Source organism: Spermophilus citellus, assembly GCF_964194105.1.
Source record: "Spermophilus citellus genome assembly, chromosome: 4".
Lineage (NCBI taxonomy): Eukaryota > Metazoa > Chordata > Mammalia > Rodentia > Sciuridae > Spermophilus > Spermophilus citellus.
Genome location: NC_138185.1, coordinates 216,697,050 through 216,722,371, shown reverse-complemented (window position 1 = coordinate 216,722,371; position 25,322 = coordinate 216,697,050). Strand labels below are relative to the sequence as shown.

The window sequence follows — 25,322 nt, the reverse complement described above, 5'->3', positions numbered from 1 at the left end:
TAGGGCCGTCTGAACTCCTTACAAGAGGCAGCCGAGTCTCTGAGCGCAGGTCCCGCTCCCGGAACTGTAAAGGGGAGCAAGGACAAGGCGCAGGGCCTTGGGAGGGGCGGCCTGCACCTCCTAGCCCGGCACCGGCAGTGACTGGCCGCGAAGGGGGCAGTCAGCAAGGAAGGAGCGCGAGAGGGCATCTCCACAATTTAGACCTTCTGACCTTCCCGCAGTCTCGGGATATACCGGGGAGAAGGGCAAACAAGGGGCACGATCCCCTGGAACTGGGAGTCCTCGGCCTCCAGGGCGAATAAATAAATTATTAAGCGCCCAATACACAATAGCCTCGCTAGATGGAGACGAGGAATCACTGCAGCGGCGCTGGCGGCGGCGGCGGGGAGCGCGGGCGGGAGCGCAGCCTCGGGCGGGAGTCGGGCGAGGCTCTGGCTCCGCTCACGTCTGTTTTCCTTTTTCGTGCATTATTTATTTCGCCTCCGCCCGCGGCCCTGCTGTCCGAGCCGCCGCTCCGGGCCGGCGCCTCTCGCCGCTGCCTTCCGCGGGCCGGCGGAAGGCGCGGAAAGCTCCGGCACCCAGCGCCCCGGGCAGCCGCGCGGCGCCACCGGCCAGGGCGGGGACCGGGGCCGCGCGGGGAGCCGCCAACGGTTCGAGGGGGGCTCGAGCGGTCGCTCCCGGCGGCCTGGAGGCGACTTTCCCCGCCCTCCGCCCCCGCCTCGGCCCTGGGCGCTGGGTACCGCCCCCCCCTCCCGCCCCGCGCGCGGCCAGGCGCAGCCTGGAGCCACCGCGCCCTGCGCCCCGTGCGAGCGCGCCGCGCCCGGGGCCCCAGCTCAGCAGCCCTGGAGGCCCAAGCGGAGCGCAAACTTTTGCTCCAGTGCCGGGCGCTCCTGCTAGGCATGTGAAGCCCCCAGGCGCCCGCGCAGCCAGCCGGGTGAGGACCGAGGCCCCGCCTAGAGGGCGGGGGGACTGGGGAGGCGGCTGGCTTTAAATGGGGGCCGTCCGGCGGCTGGGAAACAGAGCTGCTGCTGGGGGAGCGCTGACCTCTCTTCTCTGCCCCGAAGATCGGTTGGGGCCGCCACCAGGCAAGGTGGCGTGGGGCATCGGAGGGGTGCGGGCGGAGATGGAGGCGTGAAGGGAAACCCACGCCCCGGAGCCGGAGATCCGGGCTCGGGGTGGGGGGGTAAACCCGGGTGCACACGGAGGTGCATATGTTGCAGTGTGCGCAGTGAGGCCGCGGGGCAGAGGGTGCAACGCAGCCAGTGATTTCGTGATGCTGAGCATGGAGGGTTCAAAGAGTGTGCAGGCAGTAGTCTGTAATGTGCATGGGGGTCAGTGGGTGCGCAAGGCTCTTTCTGTGGGTGTGTGCGCAGGGTGAGTGGTTCCCGCCGAGCTTCAAGTGTGCTCCCAGTAAGAGTGAGTTGTGCATGACTGTTTCTGGGGGTGCATGGGGTTCAGTAAGTTGACTTTCTGGAGGTGTGCATGGGGCCAAGGTGTGAACGCAGTATTTTGGGGGTTTGAGCCAGGGTAGGCTGTGAGTACCGGATGCACGAGAGTCAGCGTGTGTGCAAGCTCAATCGAAGGTGCACTTACAAAGGTGCCCCAGAGTGTGGGGCGTGCCCTCCAGACCGGGACTGCTCCGTGTGCTGGTGAGCGGAGGCTACGGTGCCCGCGCGGTGTCCACCTGACCTAAGCCTTGCTCCCCTGACAGTTCGCCCCACCAGTGGGCGCCGCGGGTCGAGATGCTCCTCCGGGACCTGGTGCTGCGCCATGGCTGCTGCTGGCCCTCGCTGCTGCTGCACTGCGCGCTCCACCCGCTCTGGGGCTTCGTGCAGGTGAGCAGAGAAAGGGGGCCGCTTTGGCAGGGAGGAGGGAGGTGTCATTTCACTCCCTAAGGCCTGGCTCCTACAGCAGTGCCACTGATTGGTCCTGGGGCCTGGAAAGATAAGAAACTCCACAAAGAGGCTTCAACTATGGCCTGTGGCCTATGGCCTGCAGGACAAGGTCATGGCAGGAAACAGGGCTTGGGGACTAGCTTTTGATGGTAACCTTCTATTGCAGAAATTTGGGGAAAGAAACAAACTTGAAAAGAAAAATGATCCCAAGAATGTGCATTCTTTATTTCCCTCCAGAACCCACTGGGTCACTTCATTTTGGTCTTCAACACAGGCGGGGGCCCTGTGTGTTCCTTTGTAGGGAGTGGAACTGGGGATGTTGACAGATTATGCCTGTGGCTACTTGTGACCAATATAAGGACCTGTCCCATCTGTCAGACTACTTGAGGATGAACCCTCACCTTGAACCTCCCAGACCCTGGCACAGAGGCCAGGCAGCCACCAACTGAAGTTTTACCTCTTAGGGCTGATGGGAAGGTCAGATGGGATGGTCCCTGGTACGATCCAGAGAGGACACAGCAGTGGTACAGTGGAGAGAGGTGAAGAGGACTTTGGTGTGTGTCAGCTCTGCCCCTCACCAGCCAAGGGACTTTGGGCAACCAGTGTGACCCCCTCTGCTCCTTGGTCTCTTCTTGACTGTGCTACTTATTCTAAGTACTTGATGAGATAAAGCAAGTAGATCAATTTGCCTGGACCATAATAAACACTAAGGGGTAGGTGTCACTGCCACTGAGATAAGTATGAGGAATGCCCCTCTTCTCTGGCCCCGGGGGTTTTCTGGCAATCACCAGGTAGTATGGCATTTTTGAATTGTTAGAAGTTTTACTTTTGGGAGTATTGAAAGACCCACTCTGAGGTAGTTGTAGCTTCATGTTCTCCTGGTGGCACTTTGGGGTCAGTGACTATTCAGAGGGTTGCCCTGAGTTGGGGTGACTGAATGAGGAAGGGGTGGATGAGATGGCTTGCCAGTCTGCTGTGGTCCATGAGCTGCCCCAAATCATGAGACCCTGCCTGGGAACCAGCTCAGTCAGTCCCACTTGCATGGTGGCCTGGGTGACCCCCATAGAGAGCCAGGGCTCTGAGCAGGTCACCACCCCCAGCACCAGGCCCCGTCTTCTGCTCTGTTTTCAGTTTCACAATTGTTTTCTTTTGGGAACTGACAGTTTTGTTGAATGTGTGAAACAGCCGTTTGACTCAGCTGCGTTTCCCCGGGATTCAGGATTCTGTCACTTCTAAACACTTCAGCGGCTAGGGACTACTTTCCCTTGTTCAACTTTTAACTGAGCCTGGGATGTGAAGTTCCCTTGGCTTTTATATTCATTGCTTGACCGTTTTCTCTCTTCCTCCCTTCCATGGGCTTTTTTTTTTTTTTTAAGCAAGGGAAGCAGGTGGACAGCCTTTTAGGCTAGTCTGCTGTTCGAATTAGCAGGATCTAACCAGAAGACCACTGCCACCCAGCACCCCCCCCCCCCAAGACATTATTTTGTATAAGCAGCTCAGCTTTTAAGGTGTCCTATGAAACAGGCAGGGCTCATACAAGCAATTGTGTGTGTGTGTGTGTGTGTGTGTGTGTGTGTGTGTGTTTCAGATCCTCTTACTCAATACAAATCAATTGTCATGAAAATCAATTAGAAAAGGAATCCTCCAGATAAATAGAATGGGTAAAAATCTTGGCTTGAGGCTCTGGAAAAATTAATTTACAAATGACAGGGACAGAGAAGCCAAGGGAAAGGGGGTTTTGGAATGAATGGATCTGGTTTTCAAGCAGAAGAGCTGAATCCAGAGGAACGTGGCAGGGGAGAGGACAAATGGAAGTGCAGAGGCCATGTGTTTTTCTTTAAGTGGAGAGAATAAAATCTGTCACATCACAGGAGTTTCTCAAGAAGGAGCTGGAGAAAAGGCTTGGAGCTATCTATGCGTCCATGAGCATTTTGCCAGAAGAATCCTCCAGGGTGGTAAACATTTGGAAGGATAGGGCCAGTGCAGCCAAGTCTTACGATTAACGGGGTCATTGGTGAGGCAGGAGACCTGGGGTCCCCAAAGCACCAGGCTCCTCCCTGAAATCAGCCTGAAGCCTCTAGCTGCTGCTAGATGATAAGAGACTTAATCATTAAAGTCAGATGACATTTAAATTGCCAGAGGGCGGGTGGGGGCATTCCTTTCCCCTTCTTACTTTAATGTGTGTGGAATTGAGATTCTGCGCTTTTGTGATTTAGGGTTCTTCTAAGTTCACTTCAGATGCTTCCTTTTTTTTTTTTTTTTTTTTGCAAAGGAAAAGGATGACAGGCTGGCAGATTTATTAGGTGTGACAGGAGTGTGTCTCATCAAGTTACTGTGGTGCTGGCCTGTCTCCATAAAAGATGCCAGAAGCCATCATCTTTGAGGTTGCCCGTCTAGAGCGATCGCCAGGGAGACAGGCTCAGGTCTGGCCTTATGGGTCTCTGTGTGCAGATGAGGATCGAGCCTGGGCCCAGGTGAGGCCTAAGCCTGCAACAGTCAGTACAGCCTGGATTATTTACTCAGTGGCATTTATTGGATACCTACTATATGTTGGGCCTGTGTTAAGTGCAAGGGGCTTAATGTCCCTGTGGCATTATTAGTCTGACCATGGAGAGATGATTAAATAAGTGATTACAGGCAAGAGAGCTCAGTGGGCACAAACAGCTTGGCCCTGGTGCTGCGGCTGAGAGTCAGGATGCAAATGAGGGGAAGCAGAGGCCAGAGCCCCAGGAGGCCAGGGAGCGAGCAGGGGAGGTTCCCTTACGGTTGTGAGCCCCTAACATGGTGTCTTGCAGATTAGACTTGATCCTGAGGCCCAAGGGGACTGTGGAGGGTTTGAAGTCAGAGATGACACCATCTCACATCGGCGCTTCAGAAATCAGCCCAGCTCCAGCGGGAAGAATGGATTCAGGGAGGGGATAGGACAAGGAGCAAAGGGGCTGGTGAGGGTAGGATCGCCAGATTTAGGAAATAAAAATATAGGACATCCAGTTAAATTTGAATTTCAAATAAATCACAGGATGCTTGATAGCACAGATCTCCCATCCGATAGCGGGGGCATGCTTATCCTGAGAAGTTTTTGTGGTTTATCTGTAATTCCAATTGGATGGGACATTTTTCCATCTGAGAACCCTTGTGAAAGGCAGATGCTGCCCAGTGGAGACCTGAGGGGGTCCAAGGTTGGGGACGGTAGCAGAAGGAATGGAGAGGAGTGGACGCATTAAGCCCTGACTGGGAGGCAGCACCTCCCAGACCTGGAAGCCTCACTCATGGGGCAGGAGTGGGATGTGGTTGGGAAGTGGGTGCTGATGCTGGGGACTGGCAGCCGTGAAGCACTGTGTCCCTCGGACCACAGCGACAGGCACCGGAGCCAGGCGATGCCGTGCCTTGGCCCACTCTGTGCAGCCGCAGCCCTGGCAGGATCCTGGCTGGAGGAGGATTCTGCTGAGTGGGGCAGGGAGGCAGGCCATGGCGGCCAGCAGTGAGCAGCCGTCTCAGTAAGGAACGACGCCAGTTTGGGTTCTGTGGGGTTTTGGCAAGTCATTGGCCTCTCTGTGCCTCTGATCTCTGTCGGTCGAGTCAGTGAAGAGCAGGTGACTTCAGGGCAAGTTTCCTCTCCTGGTGAGACTCCCCAGATAACAGCCATGGGACAGGTGCTGAGACCAGCTCCCAGCCCGAGGTCCCTTCTCTGCTGGTCTGGCTGCACCACTGCCACATAGCAGAACCCCAGTGTGGAACTGGTTGGGGACGAGGGTAGATGCTGTTTCTCCACTGCTGGGCAGACCAGCTCCCAACCTACCTTTGCACTGAGCACTAACTGAACGCCAGGCCCTGGGCAGCCGGGGTGTATTGCTTGGCTGGCTGAGCCCTTGTCCCACCTGTGTGTGGCTAGTAAACCTCCCTTCCTGGTTCTCAGGGAGCAATCAGGGCACATCCTTGGGGCCGACACCCAGCGAGGCTCAGCAGGTCACCTGTTCAGGTTAATACTGCAGAGACTCACCTACCTGCCTGCCCAGGAGACCCTCCACTTAGTGTGGGGAGTCAGACAGCACAAGACAGCAGGAAATTGCCACAAAGAAAAAGTGTGTGCAGGGTGGGAAAGCAGCGCTAGGCTCCTCAGTCTAAATTCCGGAGTCGCGGGGCTCAGAACAGCCTGCCCAGGTGGTCCTGCTAGAGTCCGGTGCAGAGATGCTGGCCAGAGTCTGAAGAACCACCGTCAGCAGAGGAAGAGTCAGCAGCCACGGCCTGCTGTCTGGACCAAATGACCAGGCAAGGAAGGAGGACAGCCTCCTGTGAGAGCAGCAGGCCAGGCAGTGTCACCTGCCCCCGTCTCAGTCGGGGACCCAGAACGTGGAGTTTTTAGGATGCAGTGCGTTTCCTTCTCCTCTTCCTCCCCAAGCCTTGGAACTTGGCCCCGATTCTCCTGCCCCTCGTTGAACACTCTTACACATCTGTGCCCTTATATCCTCCCACAAAAAACAGGTCATCGTGTCAGGCCAGGTTTAACCTGCGTGCTCCTCTTGAAGCCCCTCGTGCCAGTTGTGCCATCGAGGCTGGCATGCATTACTTCAGCCGTGATGTGGCTTGATGTACAAGCCCTTGGTGGAAGCGGTCTCGGGGGGCCAGCTGTTGGAGCATGGAGCTTTCCAGTGACCCCTGGGGCCTTGGAAAGTGGTCATCTAGAGGTGGCAGACCCAATGTTGGGGGCTGCTGTGATTGCCCCAGGGGAGGAGGCTGTGGATAGAGCCCCCCCCCCGCCCCGTGCGATCCGTGGTCCTTGACCAACCCCACACGGTGGTGAGCAGGAGCCCGTTGGCCTCTCAGATATTAACTTTGGCTGTAAAGCAGCCCACCCCACCCTCACCCCCACGGCCATTACCAAGCCTTCTTGCAGCTGGCAAGCGCTGAGGGGGCACAACCCTTCTGCCTTTCTCCCGTGAGCCTCATCGTGCAACAGCAGGCTGCTCATAGTTGCAAGGAAGTTGGGGTCCTGGGTTTCTAGTGTCTCCCATGGCCACATGGAGGTGGGTGGTGACCACCAACTCTTCCCTTCACGCCTAGAAGTCAGCGTAGGCCCTGGAGCAGGCCCGAAACCCACACTTGTGACTTTCCTGCTCTCTGTAGGGAGGGCCACCAGCAGCCGGTCTCAGCCAGCCTCTCAGGCTGACCTTACCTACGTCGAGGAAAGCTGAAGAAAACATGCAGGCCCCGCTCCACCTGTGAAATTCGGATGGAATCAGGCATGAGGGAGGCTCAAGTGGGAGAATTTGTGAGAGCTGCCTGGGGGGTTCCAGTGTACACCGGGGCTGGGGCCCCTGGTCCAGCATGAGCTTCCTGCTGACAGATGAAGAAACTGAGACCAGGGCTAGGAAAACACAGGCTAGGATGCCAGGACAGAGGGCCTGCTCCCGTCTGTGATACCCGTCCCTCCATCCATCTGCCAAACATTTGTGAGTGTCGGCATTCCTCGTCTGTTAATAATAATGAGAGGGAACCCAAGGCCTGGCCCTGCCTCTCAGAGATGACGGTTCCATGCTGAAGACAGGCAGCAACCAGGGAAGAACCTGGTGCTTGGGGTAGGGCCCACAGGGACACTGGCCCTGGGCCAGGAGGCAAGATGCGTCCCTGAGGAGGTCACATCTGAGCTGCCTGGTAGCACAGATCGGGCAAGGGCCTGAGAGCGTCCTGCCCCAGGAACAGCATGTGCCAGAGCTAGAACCTGGAAGGGCGTGAGGGTGGGCAGAGAGGGGGCCTGGGGGCCCAGGCGGGGTCTTGTGGGCCACTGACCCCTGAGCACGGGGAGGCACTCCCTGGGCCTCGGCGGTTGGAGAGGGTTTGATCAGATGGTTTCCCATGGACCAAGAGGCCCAGCCGGGTAGGACTCCTCCCCAAGATGGGGACCTTGCCCCAGAGTGGTGACAGAAAGGCCACAGGGACAATGACTGGGGAGAAGCTGAGGGTGTGGCCTTGTGCTGTTGCAGGGAAAGTCGAAGAAGTGCTGGGCTTAGGTGACTGAAAAGACAGAATCACTCCTACTGTCACTGTCCACCTTTGTCTAGGCCTCAGTTTCTCTATTTGTACCTGAGGGAAGTTCTAGAGGTTTACCTTCAGGTTCTTATCTTTCTGCCATTAATATCCAGGTCGTCTGCCCCAGGATCCTGGCAGAGCTGGGGACAAAACCTTGGTCTGCAGAGCTGCCGGGCCGGCCTCCCAAGGCGATGCCCCGGTGCCCTCTGCCTGTTCTCCCTGCCTTGGTCCCGGGGATGGGCCCCACGCTGCAGCCTGGCAGGGACCTGGGTGGGCCCCTTGGGGTCTCCAGAGCCTCATTTTCTCCTGTATCTTTTGGGTGCGCCCATGTCTGTAGGTGACGCACGGTGAGCCCCAGAAGTCCTGCTCCAAGGTGACAGACACTTGCCAACACATCTGCCAGTGCCGGCCCCCGCCTCCGCTGCCCCCCCCGCCCCCACCCCCGCCGCCTCCCAGGCTCCTCTCCGCCCCAGGTAGGTAAAGGCTCACTTGTTTTTTCCGGGTTGCTCTCTGTGTTTTCCCGGGCCCGGGAAGATCCTGTGAGTGAGGCCGAGGACAGTCCTGCCTCCTTTGTAATTTTCCACTGGCCGAGCGGGAGGGAAGCCAAGGCCTAACTTTTCCCTGCAGTCTGCAAAACGCCCTTCCACAGAATGCTCCTGCGAGATGGAGAAGGATGTTTCTCCATCGGTTAATCGGATAAAAGTCAATCTCCGTTTGATGAGTGACCCGGCCTGCATTGTTCTGCAGGCCAGACCTTTACAGGGGGCAGCCACTGGGTCCTGATTTGCACACCCCACCCACACACACAGCTTTATTTCTCGACTTGAATTCATGTGTAAGGAGCCAGTCGGGGTAGAATCGAAGGCCGGGCTCTGGGAGCCTTGCACGGGGGCCTTTCAGCCATTTGCACCCAATTCTGCTAAAGCCTCTTTGGCCTCCTGTCCTCTCTGGATGACTGCATCCCTGAGCAATTTGATTGCCTGGTCATTCAAACAGAAGAGCGTTTCTTTAGCCAGAAACAGTCCCAGCCCTGACCTCTACGCGGTCAAGTTCCCTGCTTACAATAGCCAGTCGATGGGGTCTCTAAAGGGAGACTGTGTTTTAGACGGACCACTCACGTTTTGGTCTGTAGAATCCCCGAGACCACGTCCCCCCACCTCACTGAACATCTCCATTGAATTATTTGGAGCATATTTTAAATAACCTCGCCGAGGCTCGTTCTCTACTGGACCGCGTTTCCCACCTGGTATGCAGTCGGCGACGTAGTGTTCTGGGGCATCTTGTTAGTGCGAGTCCCTGTATTTTTGTCTGCCAGGCCCCTGCCCGTCCCCGTCCTTGCCTGGTACCCTGTGGCCCCATGCTTCTCAAAGTGTGGCCCTCAAATGACCTGCTTCAGCAGCGACTGAAGCAATGGTTTTAAAGTACAGCTTCCCTGGCCACTTCAGGCCCGCAGAGTCGGGGGCCTTGGGGTGGGGCTCAGGAAGGCCAGGAGGACAGGCTCCGAGACAGTCAAATGCAGACTCAGGTGGAGACCCTGGGCCTCACAGGTCTCTACCCCAGGCCTCCAGGGGATCCTCCTACACCAAGTGCTTGCTCACCTCTTATCTTGAAGGGTACCCAGTCCTGGGCTGGGGGACACGGTCTTGGGCACCTGCCCTTGGAGATCATTCCTTTCCCTTCCTTGGAATTCCTGCTCCTCCCACTCTCTGGGCTCCATACACAGGGATCAAAGGCCATCTGGTCTTCTGGGATCTTTCAGCCCCTATGGAAAGGCCATCCTGTCAGCACTCATGAAGAGTAGCCTGAGAGAACACAATTTTTTTTTTTTTTTTTTTTTTTTTTGCCAGGGACACTGGAAATTCCTGAGTAGTTAAGCAAAAATAGAGCTCCAGAGGACAGCACGTGACCTGGGTCATTAAGAAGAAATGGGAGGGGTTGGGATTTAGCTCAGTGGCAGAGTGCTCGCCTAGCATGCACAAGACCCTGAGTTCAGTCCTGGGCCCTGGAAAAAGAATGGGTGAGATCCTTCTAGGAAGATAGGAGGTTGTGGGGATAGGGCGCCAGGCAGAAGGAGCAGCACAGACAAAGGCCTGGTGCTATGGCTCTGTGAGACCCATCTTGGGAGTCACCGGTCTTTCAGTGGGTTTGTCTTAATTTGTTTTCTGTTGCTATAACAGAATACCTGAGACTGGGTGAGCTATAAAGGAAACAGGTTTTTTTGGCTCATGGTTCTGAAGGCTGGAAAGACTTCAGAGCAGCACATCTGGAAGCTGTATGAAGACATGGGGGAAATGTGTGAAAGGGCAGGCGGACCCTGGCAGAGAAACTAAAGGGCATAACTGATCCATTCCTGAGAGAACTAACCCAGTTTCATGAGAAAGACATTAATCTCTCTTAAAGTCCTTCCTCCCAACACAACTGCCCTGGGAGCCAAGTTCCAGCACGAGTCTTGGTGGAATAAACCACACCCAATCCCTGGCAGGGTTTCAAAGGGTGGCCCACGGGCTGATCTCCAGGGGTCTGTGTGCCTGGCCGAGTCAGCCGCTTCTCATCCTGTGGATCGCTCTTGGCAGCCGCCGTATCCGATACCACCTATTATTCGCTTTATTTTATTTTTTTTTACCTAGACTCACATTTTGTGTATAAAAATTAATATCCAAAGAAAGTTCTTTAAGACTGCTAGAAATAAACCCAGGGTCACTTGCTTAACAAGCAGGGCAGCCATCAAAAGAAATGCAACAAGTCAGCGTTTTCAAATTCTAGCCTTCTGTGGAAGGTTCTGAACCTTCTCTTTTTGATAGAAAGGGAGAGAAGCCAGTGGCAGAAGCGTGTCCAAGCCACGGTAGCAGCAGGCCGAGACTCTCTGTGAAGCCATCAGAAGGTTGTGAGGGAATCACCAGAGCACGTGCTTCTCTCGTAGGACTTGTGGGAGTCAGATTTCTGTCACTGTAACAAAATACCTGAAGCGATCAACTTGATGAGGGAAAAGGTTTATTCTGCCCCACAGTGGCAGAGGTCTCGGTCCGTGGTGGTTGGGTTCTGTGGCTTTGGGCCTGGGGCAGCACAATGTATCATGGCGGAACTGCATGGTGGAGGGGGCCTGTTCACCTCATGGTGACCAGGAAACAGAGAGACAGGAAGGGTTGGGGAGCCCCATATCCCCTTCAAGGGCACACCCCCAGTGTCCTGATTTCCTCCCCCAGGCCCTGCTTCCTAAAGGTTCTGCCACCTCCCAATAGTGTCATAGGCTGGGACCAAGCCTTCAACACGGCCCTGTGGGGGACCGTCAGAATCCAGACGAGGCAGGGTTCTGAGTGTTGGGTCAGGTACCACCTAAAATCGGCTCATCTGCCACGCGTGGTGGCTCGTGCCTGGATACCAGTGACTTGGGAGGCTGAGGAAGGAGAATTGCAAATTGGAGGCCAGCCTCAGCAACTTAAGGAGGCCCCTAAGCCACTTAGTGGGACCCTGTCTCAAAATTTAAACAACAAGCAAACAAAAACCGGGGGATGTGGCTCAGGCTAGGGCAGCCCTGGGCTCAATACCTGAAAATAAGTAAGGAAACAAAATTGAAAATGATAAAATAAAATGAGCTCAATCAACGGCGGGGACATGGGCCATCTTGAGGAAGCTGCCGTGGGCAGTGATGTCCCCACCCCCACGTGCGTCAAGCAGGGAGGTGACACGGTGTTGCGTGCCTGTCTCAGGGAGATCGACTTCCTGACATGGTGGAGGGTGGGTCGGGCTGGTGGGCTGTGGTGTCATATGACTCAGTGCCCAGAGCCGGGGAGGAGCCAGAGGGTGCTACATGTGGGGAGAGGGGACAGCCGACTCTGGGCCCACCGTGCCTCCGGTGGGTGTGGAGTCTCTTTCCGTCTCCCCCGATCCCTCCTGGGTGACTTCTCTCAGGCTGACGCAGTCCCGTGGCTGCAGGCTCCAGGATCCCATGGACCCGACTCGGTAATCTCCCTCCACAGAGAGCTCTTGTCCCCCAGGGAAAGTCCCAGGCTGACTGTCATAGGGCAGTGTGGGTCCCGTGGCCATCGGTGGACCATCGGTGGGCCACTGGTGGACCAGCCATGGCCAACTCAGGCCTCAGCATCTTCTTCTTCTAGAAAACTGGTTCATGGACGACACTCACTCCACAGGGTTCTGTTGGGGATCCCCAAAGTGGAAAGTACGTTGGAAAACTGGGCAGGTATCCATTGCTGCTGGTGGCCACTCGGAAAAGGTGGCTTGGAGGGCCAGCTAGACTGGGGGTGGGTGGGTAAAGAGGTGCTATTGGAGGGGACAGGTGATCCCAAAAGGGATGAAATCAACCCCATGGGTGAACATGTCTTTACCAGAGTGGCTTCGGCTTTAACCCCATGGGTGAACATGTCTTTAGCCAGAGTGGCTTCAGCTTTGACCGCTGAGTGGTCAAGGTCCTGGTTTGCGACTGCGGTTGCTCCAGTTTGGGCCTGGAGAACGCCTGGGACCATGCCATCCTGCCTCTCACTGTGACCAGACAGGCGGGGAGGCAGGGAGGCCCTGGGAAGCGGAGAGGATTCCCAGGGAGGCCGGGGCAGGAGGGAGTGGGGGAGAGTAGACAGGTGTGGAGAAGAGAGCGGCTGACACAGGCCCAGGGTTCAGAGCCTGAGGGTCAGCAGAAGTGCCATTGATCTGCAGGAGGCTGGCTTGAGTGCAGGTGCCTGAGACCGAGGGGCAAAGAAACGGGGAGAGGGACAGCCATTCCTGCAGATTTGCAAAGTCCCCTCTGGAAGTAACGACCAGAGGCCACTGCAGGAATGGCTGGGCGTCCTTCACGTGGCCAGACAGGCCTCCCTCTGCATCCAAGCCATGCCGCCACTCACTGGGGCCAGCTTGTCCCACTCTGCCCAGGACTGTCCTGGGTTTTGCCCTCAAGTCCGCCGTCCTGGGGACCTGTCACTCCTGGGCACCTTTCTTCTGGGAAAGTCATGGCCGTTTTAAAAATCCATCTTTGTTATGTTGACGTGGGGTCATTTGGTTTCCCTGAGTGCATCCGGAATCCCTGGACGTGGGGCCGGGGGCAGCTCAGTGTGGCATTCCTCTCTGGTGGCCCAGCTCTGTGCCACCATCCAGCAGCCTCGCCCTGAGCCCTGCCTGCCCTTGGGAAGGAGCGTGGAAGGGCTTGAACTCGCGTCCTCTGCTGTGCTGCTCTCTCTCACGCTCGGCCCACACCCTTGTACTCAGGCAGGGTGACACCCGCCTGGGACAGCTGCTCTTCGTACTCTTGTGCAAGCCGTGGGCAAGCCGTGGGCCGAGGGGCGCTGGATGGTGTGATCTCTGGGGCGGGCCTGGGGATCTGCACTCCCCACACTCCCTCCCATGAGGCTGGTGCCCTTGGTCAGGGGAGCAGACCCGGCGCCCCAGCTCCGTGGCCCTGGGCTTCGCTCTCAGAGCCTCAGTTCCCTGGTATGGCTCCCCACTGGGCGGGATTGCTGCCAAGGCTGGGGGTCTCCAGGCCACCCGGGGCAGGGGCTGGCTCAAGGTGAGGTGCATGGCTCAGCCGCCCTCCCTGCCCTCGGGGCTGGACGCCAGGCTGCTCAGCTATGGGATTTGGGTGAGGAATCTTTTGCTCTTGGAACCTCAGTTTCTGAGTCTGTGGAATGACCCACCACCTCCCTGCTGCCCGCGGGTGGTTGGAGGACAAGCCAACACCATCAATGACTGCTGCGGCGCGGTGGCTGCTGATGAGGCTGTAGAGCCGCGGTCACTAGCTGTCAGACTGGAACTCGCTCCACGGGGTTCCGGCATCTGCTAGACAGGAGCCTCGTGTTGGAAACCCCAGGGATGAAATGGGCGGAAGGATGTGTAGACTCCGCTGGTCCTCCACAGGAAGAGGTTTCCTCGGGGTCCTCTGTATCCCTTCCAGGACAGCCCTTGCCACAGCTGGATATTCCCTGAATGCTTGGGCGGGAGCAAGCCCAGCAACAGCACCTCCAGGGCCTGGCTGCAAAGCCCACGGCAGCCTCAGAGCCAAGGACCTGGGCTTGCTGGGTCAATGTCAGGGACAGCCCGCTGGTCCCTGCCTGTGTCTCAGATGGCCCAGGCTCTGGAAGGAGTGGTGTCCCAACCTCAGGGAGGAGCCCTCAAACTATTCCCAGTTTCTATGAGTCCAGAAGTTCAGAGAGGGTGAGTTACATGTTTGAGGCTGCCCAGCAGGTGAGGAAGGGAAGTCATTGATTACTTCCTGCTTTTTCTCCTGCTTAACACTCCCCCTCCATCACTGACGTCAGCTTGTGGGGGGCTTCCTTTGAGTGGGCCTCTGTCCCTCTGTCTGGGAGCCTTCGTAATATTCTAGTTCTCTGTCTGCAGGCTCCCCCAGAGTTAGGCTTAACTCATGCAGATCTCGCTCACACTGTCCCTGATGTGGGACGGCCTCCCCCGGTCTTTCTTGCACCTGTATGAATTGCGTGGGACAGGACAGTTAATAACTAAGAGGAAGGCTTCTCTCTCCCTCTGGTAGTTGGTGCTGGCTGTTGGTTGGGTCCTCGGCACTGAAACACCTTTGTGGGTGCCACCGTGTGGAGTGGGTGACCTCTTAGCTGTGGTGGTGGTGGTGGGAGAGACGGCGGTGTTGGGCGGGCAGAGGAGTCTGATTTGGAGATGGGCAGGCTGGGTAGCCCCCAGGGCTGGCCGTGTGGGGAGGGAGGATGCAGGAGGGCTGTTAGAGGCTGAGGAATGACCCAGCGGAGGAGGCCACCAGGTGTCACAGCGCTGCCTCTCCTTGGTCCTCTAGAGGTTTGTGATCGTGCGGAAGGGACGATGAGTAGATTCAGGTGGGGCAGGAAGGGCTGGTGGCCGTCCCACATCCCCCAGTGTCTCAGCTGCTGCATTTTCAGGGCCCGATTCTTTGGTGTGAACCAAGGTTGAGGTCCCACTGCAAACCAGGCTCACTCAGGGCTGTGACTCGTGGGAGGCAAGCAGGGGAGGAGGCCCAGCCCCTGGGGCCACAGGCCGAGCGATGGGCCCAGCAGGGGAAGCTGGTCCCTATGAGCTGCAGAGGCCGGTGGATGCCACTGACCTTGGCCTTGGCTGGGTGTGGTGTGAGCCCGTGACGGGGACTGTGCATGTGACGGGGACTGTGGGACACGGCTGGGTTGCTTTGGGCGTGTCTTGCTCCGAGTGTCACTGTCATCGTTGGCTTGCCCCTGACCCGGGTGTTCACCTTCTGCTGCAGGAAGGTCTCTGTCTGGTTGACTTGAGCCACCTGCATGGTCTTCTAGCGGCAGGACCTGGGGCGGGACAGTCTCTGGCTCTTTCCAGCTGTGTGCGGTCCCTCAGCCTCTCTGCCTCTGTTTCTCCATCTCCAAGGTGCTTGTAGGAGAAGAACCCCCTGCCCCCGCCCCCAGAGGCCACTGTCAGCGCAATCCTTGCTTGAGCCACATTCTTATCCTGGTGGCTCTCCTGTCCAGAACGTGGGCAGGCTGTCCTGTACCCAACGGGCATCCGGCGTGAGCATGACGCGGGCCCCGCCCGAGTGGCTGAGGTCCCTAAGAGCCTGCACCGCTGTTGGTTTTCGTTTTTTTTTAAGAGAGGGAGAGAGAGAGAGAATTTTAATATTTATTTATTTTTTAGTTCTCAGCAGACACAACATCTTTGTTTGTATGTGGTGCTGAGGATCGAACCCAGGCCGCACGCATGCCAGGCGAGCGCGCTACCGCTTGAGCCACATCCCCAGCCCAACTGTTGGGTTTCTTTTTAACCTGCTAAGTCCCATGGTCCCAGATGTGGGGACAAATTAAGCAACAGACAAGTTCCCACTTACGGGAACTTCTGGAGAGAATTCTGTGTTTTCAGAGTTCCAGGCTTTTGAGAAAAGCTAACAGGGGCAGGATAGAGCACGTGATAAGATGTATCTGTGGAACCTGGGCTCCAGGTGAGGCTGTCGGCCTGTTTAACGCACCTGGGTCCATCTCGTTGAGTTGGAAGCTGGGGCTTAGCGGGCGAAGTGATTTTATTTTTGTGAATTTGCGTTTTCCTTTCAGAGTTCGATCCATGGAATAGTTTCCATCTTCCCTTTATGAATTTCTATCTGGCAATAAGGAGAGGTGGCAAGTTTGTGTGTATTTCAACCTCCTCAACGGTCTCTGTGTCTTGATTCACTGGACCCACAGGTTGTGCCTGGAGAGCCTGGGGGACGCTGAGGGGACGAAAGGCAGCCCGCCCTCAGGAGCCCTGCCTCCCCGTGACACGGTCCTCACAGCGCAGCCGGCTCCCCTTCTTTTTCCTCCTTCATTTCTTCTTTGTGGGACTTGGTCACCTGCACTGAGGGCAGGAGACCGGGTCACTGTTTTGCTGCCAATAAATGAGGTCTTCTGCCAGGGCCCCCAGTTGTAAGGGCGTAGTGGACTCGGTCACCTTCATCTGCAGGTTGTTCCCCGAGTGTCTGTGAGCTCTGTGTGCCATGCTCCACGGGAGGCCGGGGGCCTGAGATGGTGACCACGTGAAGCCCCTGATTGGAGGCTCTGCGTGTGTCTGCAGTGGGCAGCCCCAAATGCATTTGGTCACAATCCCGAGGATGGGTGGGAGAGAGGGTGGCCTGGGTGTGAATCGGGGATTCTTTGGTATCACCTGATGCGGGCACCCGGGGGTCGAGAGACTAGCTCCCCGAAAACCTGACCTCGAGACATCTCAAAAGGGCCAAGGTCACCCCCAAGAGAACTCTCTGGGACCCCAATCTGGGTTGTTGGTGTCTGGAGGTCTCTTCCTCTGACTGCTGTCACCGCACTTGGCAGACATGCTCCCCGTCTTAGGTGGGGTACCTTGGGGATGTGCCTCACTTGGACTCAGTTACAAGGAAGCGTCGCCTTCCTACCTAGTGTCTAGAACAGATGAGTGTCCTGTGGAAAGCCACTCCTCTGTGGTCACCGCAGGGTGAAGGTGGCCTGGCTCTGCCTTGGCTTCATGTGGGTTCCCGTTTACATCATGACATTCATTTTATGTTATAAATGAAGGCAAATTAGATAACATCTATTAAAACACCTGGGGAGAGAGCTTTTGGGGGAACAGAACTTTCATCCGGCCTTTGGAGAGGATAGAGGGGCGCAGAACGGGGGTCCTGGGAACGGGGTGCTGCAGTTGGGTGTCTGGGTGCTGAGTCGACTCAGTGTCCCCGAAGCAGCGGATCACTGAGATGGGAAGACAATGTCCGAACGGAGGTCGTTTGAAGCAAGAACATATTCACTCACAGGCTTCAAATCCGTCCCGTGACAGAGTCAGCAGCCGAGGACCTGCCTGCGAATCCCAGATCGGAGTGGTTTGGGATGGGTGGCCTGCTGTGACTGTGTGGCCGTGGGAAAGAGCCTTCCTCTCCTGTGGCACTGTTCCTGATGGGGTTGCTGTGAGGCTTAGAACAGTGCACGGCACGGAGAGAACCCTGTCACGTTAGCTCTTCAACATGGCTTCAAGATTCACTCGTGTCCAAGACAAGGCGGTCAGTCTAACCAATAAGTCGAGGTCAAGTTCAGGGGCACAATCTGAAGCAGGTTACCGCAGCGGCACCTGGTGCTCAGCACCACTGGGGACTGTGCCTGGCGATGGGGGCTGCTGGGTGGTTGTGCCACCGCCCACCAATCACAGCCAGGAGTGAGGAGTGACTCTTCCCAGGGCCGAGAGGCAACATGTCCTAGAAGGACACCAGAAGCAGCTGCCACAGGCTGTCACCTTCTTCTGCAGTGATTCACCGTTGCCGTTTCCTGCCCAAAATGTCCCCAGGAAAGCGGCAAATGCTTACAAGGAAAGGTGATCCTCTCCCTCCTCTGCCCCTCCGTAGGGGAGGGTTGAAGTAGGCGTCCTGTCGGAGGGATCCCTAATAGGTAGATTGGGAGCTGTCCATCACGGGAAGCGCAGGAGGCCTGGGGGGACAGACGTGTATCCTTCAGCCAATGTTCATGGGGCCGCAGGTGTGCCAAGGACTGCATGTGGTCACCGAGGAGGACCCAGTGGAGAGGACCAGGGAGCTCATGAGGAAGCTCAGCTGGGGCGGGAGGAGGGTTCCCAGGGGAGGGAGCGTACCTGGCAGGGGCACAGCCTGGGCAAAGGGAACCTGCTGTCCCCGGCCTGAATGTGCCTGGACGGCATGGCAGGCTGTGAGCTGGAAGGGCAGGACAGGAAGCCCGGGGACGGGGGGAGCTCTGGACTTTGTCCCAGGCGGGGCACAGTCGGCAGGTCCGAGTGGAGACCCTGCAGGCTAAGCCCTCTGTAGTGAGCCCTGCTGAGGGCAGCTGAGGCGGGGAGGGAGAAGAGGCTGGACCAGGGCACAGTCCCCTGCCCGGCCAGGCCGTGCTGAGAGCAGGGCTTGAGAACCCCCCGGGCTCAGTGGCAGGCCACTGTCAGGAAGGGAAGGGCTCAGGTGACGGTGACAAGGTGACCAGCTGTGGTGAGGAGGATGCTGTGATAGTGGAGGTCCAGAGTTCCAGAATTGTTGCCTCACCTTGGAGGTGTCATGGGTCAGCATCAGCTGGGGGTCGTGAGCAGAGGACGGAGGTCTGAGCTGCCCTAAGGGTGAGGGGTCAGGCACCGAAGCCACCAGAGACCACTGAGGCCAGGATGGGGAGGGAGAGAAGCTGGGCAAGGACGGCACCAGGGGACTGAGATGGAACCAGAGGAGAGGAGAGAGGCCAGAAGCAGGGAGGCTGCTGAGGCCGGAAGAGCTCTGGGGACAGCCCAGGGCCCACCTCCCTCAGCTCCCTGGCTCCTCCCTCCCCCAGCTCAGCCCAGGCCACCTAGGAGCTGCTGAGGCAGAGGAATAAGGCAGGGGAGGCTGCACCCCGAGCCCACACACAGGGTGGCTCCACTTGGGGCCACGGAGGCCACAGGTGACGTCACCTGGGGAGGTGCAGGAGGCCTGGGGAGACAGAGCCCACTGTGGGCCTGGAAGGTCGTGGATGTCCTCGGTCTTGGAAGGTGAGCTGCCCTCCCAGAAGGGGACAGCCTGAGCCAGAGGTAAGGGAGCAGGCAAGGGTGTGGCCTGGGGCCACCGAGGCCCTTGGAGGACTTCAGGTCAGTGCCGTTACAGGTGTGGGCACCGAGGAGGGGTCAGAGCAGAGCCCCTGGGAGCCGAGGCTGGGGGTGCCAGGTCAGGGCGGGCAGACACCCATCAAATATTTCCTGAGCATTTGTCCATCTTCGGAGCTTGAGATGCAGCTGGGAAAGTAGACGTGCGGCCGATGCTTAGGCAGGAGCCATCAGGGGAGCAGTGGACGCGGCAGCCCTGGAGCTGGCAGCTGTGTGCTGAGAGGGAAGTGCCGGGGGCCTGGTCACAGCCTGAGCGGAGACCTGGAGGGGACAGGGAGCGGCAAGCCGGCTGGACCTGGGGAGGCTTTCCAGGTGGAAGGACAGCTGGGCTCAGCTGTCCCTAAGGGTGAGGGAGACAGGCACGAAAGCCACCAGAGACCGCCGGCTGGGTGAGGAGCAGCAGAGGCCAGCGTGGCCACAGCCAGGCGGGAGGTGAGATGGAGGTACTGGCTGTGCCGCCCGCTGGCCAGGGGTTCGTTAGCCAGTGTGAAGGGGGCGCAGGTAGCCACGGAGCCCAGGGGCCTTGCCATTGGAAGCTCCCAACAGAATACCCCTGGCTACTGTGTTGGGACTAGAGTGGGCGTTGGGGCGGAAGCAGGGACACCAGCTCAGTGACAGGGGAGAGGCGATGGCCTCTGGGACCAGGCAGCACCAGAGAGGAGCCTGCTGCCCTTCTGATGGGTGGTGTCCCAGGTGAGTGGGGGACAGGATGGGAACAGAGAGCATGGCTGGGGCCTCTGGGATCCCGCCCAAGCCGTGACAGTGGCTGTTGCCCAGCATGGCCCCAGGGCAGGGGCGGTGCTGAGGCAGGACACAGCCATCTGGTGTCACCTCCCAGCCAGCCAGTTGGAGCCTTCGCTTGGATCCCAGCCAGGCCTGAACTAGGCAGCCTGTCCGTGGTGCTGCCATAGTTAAAGGGGGACTGAACGCACCCCTGTGTGGGAGGTGAACTGTGTCACGCTAATGCTTCTGGGAGTGGCCGGGAGTGGGTGCCCTGTCTGCACCGCAGGACCCCAGGACAGGCGTCCCCAGAGTGGCCTCTCAGACCTCAATACCAGTGTCCAGGCCCTGGCCCAGATGGGAGTCCATCTGACCATCAAGGGAGGTTTTTTCTGTGGGCAGGAGAAGGGATTTGGAGTGTCCCTAAGAATCGTGTGAGAGTGATCAATGAAGGAAATCAAGGAGACACGTGAGGTCAAAATAACAACGAGGACACTCAATGTGCCGGAAGCAGAATAGTCCCAGCCCAGATGCCCTCTAGTTTCCCAGTCAAGAACCAGATGGAGCAGGTGTCCCCGGGGAGACACTGCAGGTGTTCAAGGGCTCACTCAGCCACTTGAGAGACACCTAGGGACGGACTCCGGGCCAGGTGCTGCAGTCAGGGGGATCTGGGGCTATAGGGGTGATTCCAGGCCCCAAATGAAGTCTCTAAGAGGGAAGGCCCTGCGTGCTGGACAGAGGCCAGGGAAGCCTCTCTGGCTGGACTTTGAAGGGAGAGAAGAACCTGCCCTGTCAATACTGGGAAGAACGTTCCAGGCTGATGGAACTGCACACAGAGGCCCTGGGGCGGGAGCAACCGACAGGTTCAAGAAACCCAAAGATGACCCTGCTGGGCACTGTGATGGGGAGAGGGCCGCCTAAAAGGGGTTACGAGGCTGGTAAACCATAAGTTACACAGCACAGAGACACTTCCTTCCGAGTGCTGCTGCGGAAAGCCTTGGGAGTGACACAGCTGGGTTTGCTCTTTAGGACAGTCATTGGCCGTGAGTGGGTTGGGGGTGAGCGGCTGTGGGGGAGGCCAGCGCGTAGCTACAGGGCTGTCCTAGTGACAGAAGTGGGGGGTCGGACTGGGACAGTGACTCAGGGAAAGAGAGGTGACAGTTCCCAGATGCAGCTGGAGGAGCCACCCGGCTGCGGGGTGCACGGAGACCATTCATCTCACGGGCCAGGAGCGGGGACAGGAGGGGGGCTGGGAGGGGGGCCGAGCGTCTCTGTCAGGTTGCTCACGGAGGCAGCCGTCTCTTTCTAAGATGGTGCAAGACGTTGGCCGTGATTCATTCCCTCCACGACCTGGTTTATGGGGACTCGATTCACGCCACCTCTCCATCCTGTTCCTTTCTCTAAATATGGCCGGGCTGCGTGTGGGAATGGCGCTTGCTGGCCCTGCATTAAGGGCCTTCCTGGAGCTTGTGGGGACCCACCGTGGCCTGGTGGTGGCATCTGTACAGCCCCTTGGCTTCTGGAGGAGGGACTCGGTGGAGGCTCGAGTGTCCCAGGCCAGGCTGTCCAGGAAGCTTCCAGACCATGGTGTCCCGACTGAGGCTTCTGCCAAGCCCAGAGCAGGGTTTGAGCACCAGGTGGTCTCTGCCAAGGACACCTCTGCCTCCTCTGGGTCTGAACGTCGGCATCGTGACCCTCAGGAGCGCTGGATTTATGAGCTCCTCCCGTCACCCCGCTCCTCATGCTCCTGGCCCAGGCTCACCTGCGTCTCCACCCAGGGCAGTGCTGCTCCTGTCTCGCCCTTCCCGCTCTCACCTTAAGTGACTGTTACTCCACCTGGTTCTCAATCAGGGGTGTATTTGGAGACGGGGTGTCTGTTTGCTGGTACTTGGCTTGAGGGTGGGTGCCCCTGGCCTGTGGTGGTCAATGACCTGCCCCCGTCCTCCTGTGTGCTAGAGGGACCCTGCAGAGGTGCTGCTTAGCCACTGAGCCTTCTTTCCAAGCAGCGATTTCAAGTCCTAACGGGGTACCCTGTGCAGAGGTGGCTCCTTCCATTTTTGGAAAACTCAGCCCCGTGCGTTGCGACTGTGGGAAGAAGGGGCTGTCTCTTCTGATGGTTCTCTCTCACTCTTGGGCTGATCCAGATTAATTTATGAACCACGTCCCCAGGGCCTACGGTTGCCCACAGCAGGGAAATGTAACACGCGCCATCCGTCTCAGGTCTTCAGAGCTGCTGTCAGCATCACTGGGGGTCTCCGTCCACCTTTGGTGACCCCACTGACTTGAAGGGAAGGACACCTGGAAATGGGTGTCCCTTGAGTCCACCCACAAAGCTGTCACATGGGGTCTTCTCATGGGTACTTGGGAAATCTGTGGCACATTGAACTGACCCAAAGACACCCTAGTTGTGGTCCTGGACACCCTGCGTGGCTGGAGGCAGGCTGCGTCCTTCATCCGATTCTCCTTGTTCTCTGCTGGTGAATATTATTTCAGATTGAACTGTTAAATCGTCCTGTGGGGCCAGGTACTTGTATTGGGCCATGTTCTTGAAACTATGTTTGCCCTGATTTCTGTTGATGGTCTGTCTTTGGCTGGTTCCCCAGGGGCGGAACCTGCCTGGGGTTCAGATGAGTGTCATGATTTAGTGACGCTGTGAGGAGAATCTCCACTGAGCACAAAGTTCTCTTCAGGTTCTTGGCCCCAAGGTGGCAGAATCCCATGCCTGAAGACCTACCAAATCGGTCTGACTGCTTTCAAAATTTCTAAATGTTTCCTCCTCCCTGCCCGTATGTCCTGAAATGCCCAGCTCACCTCAGAGACTGGGGACAGCTCAGACAACCTTACACAGAGGTGCGCTGGTCCCCGCCAGGCCTCAGACACAGACACACTGTGGAACAGAGCCCCCTCCCCACGGCCCTTCCCTGGGCCAGGCCAGAACTGGATTCCTTCACAGCCAGAAATACACAAAGGATTTTCTTCTCATCTCTGAGAACATTCTGGGCTTTATAACCAGCAAAGCAGTTTATCTCCGCATCCAACTCTAAGATGCTTTCTCCGGCGCCTTAAGCCCTGTGGGATTAACCAGCTCTGGCGGCTCCACCCAGGGGCTCAAGGTTCTGTGGGAGAGGAGCGGAGGGGGCCCGGGGTGGCGGTGGCTGCCGACAGGTATTAACTGCTGCTGCCTCTGAGGTGCAGCCATTAAGTAACGGCACTAATTCCTTCCTTCCTTCCTTCCTTCCTTCCTTCCTTCCTTCCTTCCTTCCTTCCTTCCTTCCTTTACTCTAACCACAAACCCACAAGCCATCCATCCTCCCTGTGGGTGCCGGCCCTGGAATTTCCAACGCTGCTCAGAAAGTTTCCAGATTCTTCCTTCCAAGAGTTTGAACCTGAGTGACTAAAATGGGAGCAGCATTTAACCAAGGCCAGGATCAAAAGACTGGGCATGAGGCTTCCTTTGGCAAGAAGCCTTTGAAAGAGGTTGAGCGGGGTGCGGGTGTCTAATTCAGGCTGCGAGGTGGAGGATGGCGGGGAACACGGAGAGGAGGCTGGTGTGGAGGAGGACAACTGGCGTCAACTGGCTGCGGTCCCCACTGGTGGATGGCATGGAGGGAGGACTGCGGAGGGGTTGTCAGGGAGGACTCCCACCCAGGTGAGTGGGTAACTGGGGGAGGAGGAGCTTGAGGGCTGAAAAACGAAGACTCCAGTTTGGACGTGTGAACTCAGAAGTTGCCAAGTGGAGGTGCTGAGTCACAGTTGGATTGGGGGAATTGTTGGGGCTGAAGCTGTGAGTGTGGGAGTCGGCCACCGGCCGGTACTGGAAGCCATGGGCTTGGCTTGGGGGAAGGAGAACAGGGGCCAGGAGCAGCCACCGGGGACCTTCCGACCCGCTCACCCTTGGCTAAGGAGCTGAGGGCGGCCAGGGAGCAGCAGACACAGGCTTGGCCCTGAGGACGCGGCCCTTGTTTTTCTTACTGTGCTTGGGGGTGACAGCTTCGTCTCTTTCTTTGTTCCCAAAGAGATCGGTTGAAGTCCATCTGTCACAGAGGCTGCAGCCCAGAGCACTGCCCCTAAGAAGTACCAGAATGCCAGCCATACTGGAAACTATAGTAATGGGCCAACAGGCCACATCCAACGAGAGAGAGAGAGAGAGAGAGAGAGAGAGAGAGAGAGAGAGAGAGAGAGAGGAAATGGTATCTAACCATCCAAGATACTTCATATTTTAAAATCCTGATTTTTCTATTCTCTTGAAAGAACCAGCATCTCCGGGTGCTGTCATTGGATGTGGGAGCAAAGGCTCAGCAGAGTTCCTAAAGGTCACCAGGGGAACAGTGTGGGGTCAGCAGAGAGGAAAGGAAAGAAAAGGCTGCTTGGGCGACTGGGGAGGGACGAGCAGGACACTGGGGGCCGTGCTCTCTGGCGTGCGTGAGCCCTGCTACACCTCTCCAGGAAGGCCGGGGGCCAAGGCCCAGACCTCACTTCCTGTGGTTGGCTGGTGGGAGGGGGAGCCCACGTGGCCCCAGGGTGGATTTGGGTCAGAGCCAAGGCCAGGGGGAGCCCACCATGTCTGGTTTTCCACATCTCCATCTAACAGAAGTTCTGGAAAAGGTCCTGGTGCCTATCAGAGACTTGGGGTTCAGGTTGGCTATGCTTGGACATTGGACCCCTGGATTTGAGGAAAGCAGCCCCGTGTAGGGGTGGACCTCAGGTTAAGTAACTGCCTGGCAGTCCCCACCTGGTGTGCCTGGGCTAGGTGAAATTCCTCAGGAGAACCTGTGGCTCTGCTTGGCTCAGGTTGCTACCAGATTCATCTTGGTGCCAAACTTCCTTTTGCATTAAGAAATCACCTATAAAAGGTTGAGGTCCTACGTCTGAAAAATAGCCCTTCCTGAGTGGCTAGATAAATTGTGGCACATCCAGAGTGACCCTACCTTCAGCTCTAAATAAAGAAGGCAGCTGTACTCACCCTGATTTGAAGGCACTGCTGAAATACGTTATGAGAAATACACATTATAGCTCACGAGTGATGGAATCCCAGTACACATGGAGCGCTCTCACTTGGAATATATACATGCTTAGACTCTCAAATGGGTTGTCTGCCTGACCTGGAATATTCTAGAAACATTGAAAAGCTGGTCAGTGGAAGGAAATGGAGAGTTCAAGGTTTCTGTAGTGGTTGCCTCTGGGGAGACAACTGAACCTCAGGCCTTCATTTCTTTTCCACCTAGTTTCTGGGTGTTTCTAGAACCTTCTAGGTCTTGGTCCTGGTTTATGGTTCTGGAATTGTGGAACATCAGCACCAAAAGGCTTTCTTTAGACACCTCACCCCATTTCCTAGTGAGGGGGACGAGACCAGAGTAGGCAGTGAGTGCCTCACCAGGGCTTTGGCTGTGATGTCTGGTCCTGGTCACTTTGGTTTTCTAAAGCAGGTGGACACTGCTGGTTTCTGAAGTGTCACCCTGTCTGTCTGTCTGAGGCAGTCTCACCTCTGAGGCCCCAGTAATGTTCCTGTCAAAGGAAAATGATGGAGCACTTGATTTGGGTGGCCTGTGTGCCCAGCTGTCATGGAAAATAAAGAGCAGATGGCAGTGGTGGGTTCTTCAGGAGCACAAAGCCATTGGATTTGGGCACGTGGTACTT

General features: G+C 57.2%; 1 protein-coding gene across 4 annotated transcripts in view; it reads left to right on the top strand.

The window, feature by feature from the left end:
* The first annotated feature begins 396 nt into the window (after positions 1 to 396).
* Positions 397 to 25,322, top strand: part of PRIMA1 (proline rich membrane anchor 1) — a 46,327-nt gene continuing 21,401 nt past the window's right edge. For 2 of the 4 annotated variants that reach the window (XR_014021392.1, XM_081289396.1), the window contains exons 1-3: positions 954 to 1,090; positions 1,712 to 1,835; positions 8,260 to 8,395. Coding sequence is in view for 3 of the 4 variants with exons in the window: in XM_081289396.1 (XP_081145522.1) it covers positions 1,743 to 1,835; positions 8,260 to 8,395 (229 nt within the window). In the remaining variant the exon portion in view is untranslated. The other 2 variants (XM_081289397.1, XM_081289398.1) reach the window with 2 other exon arrangements.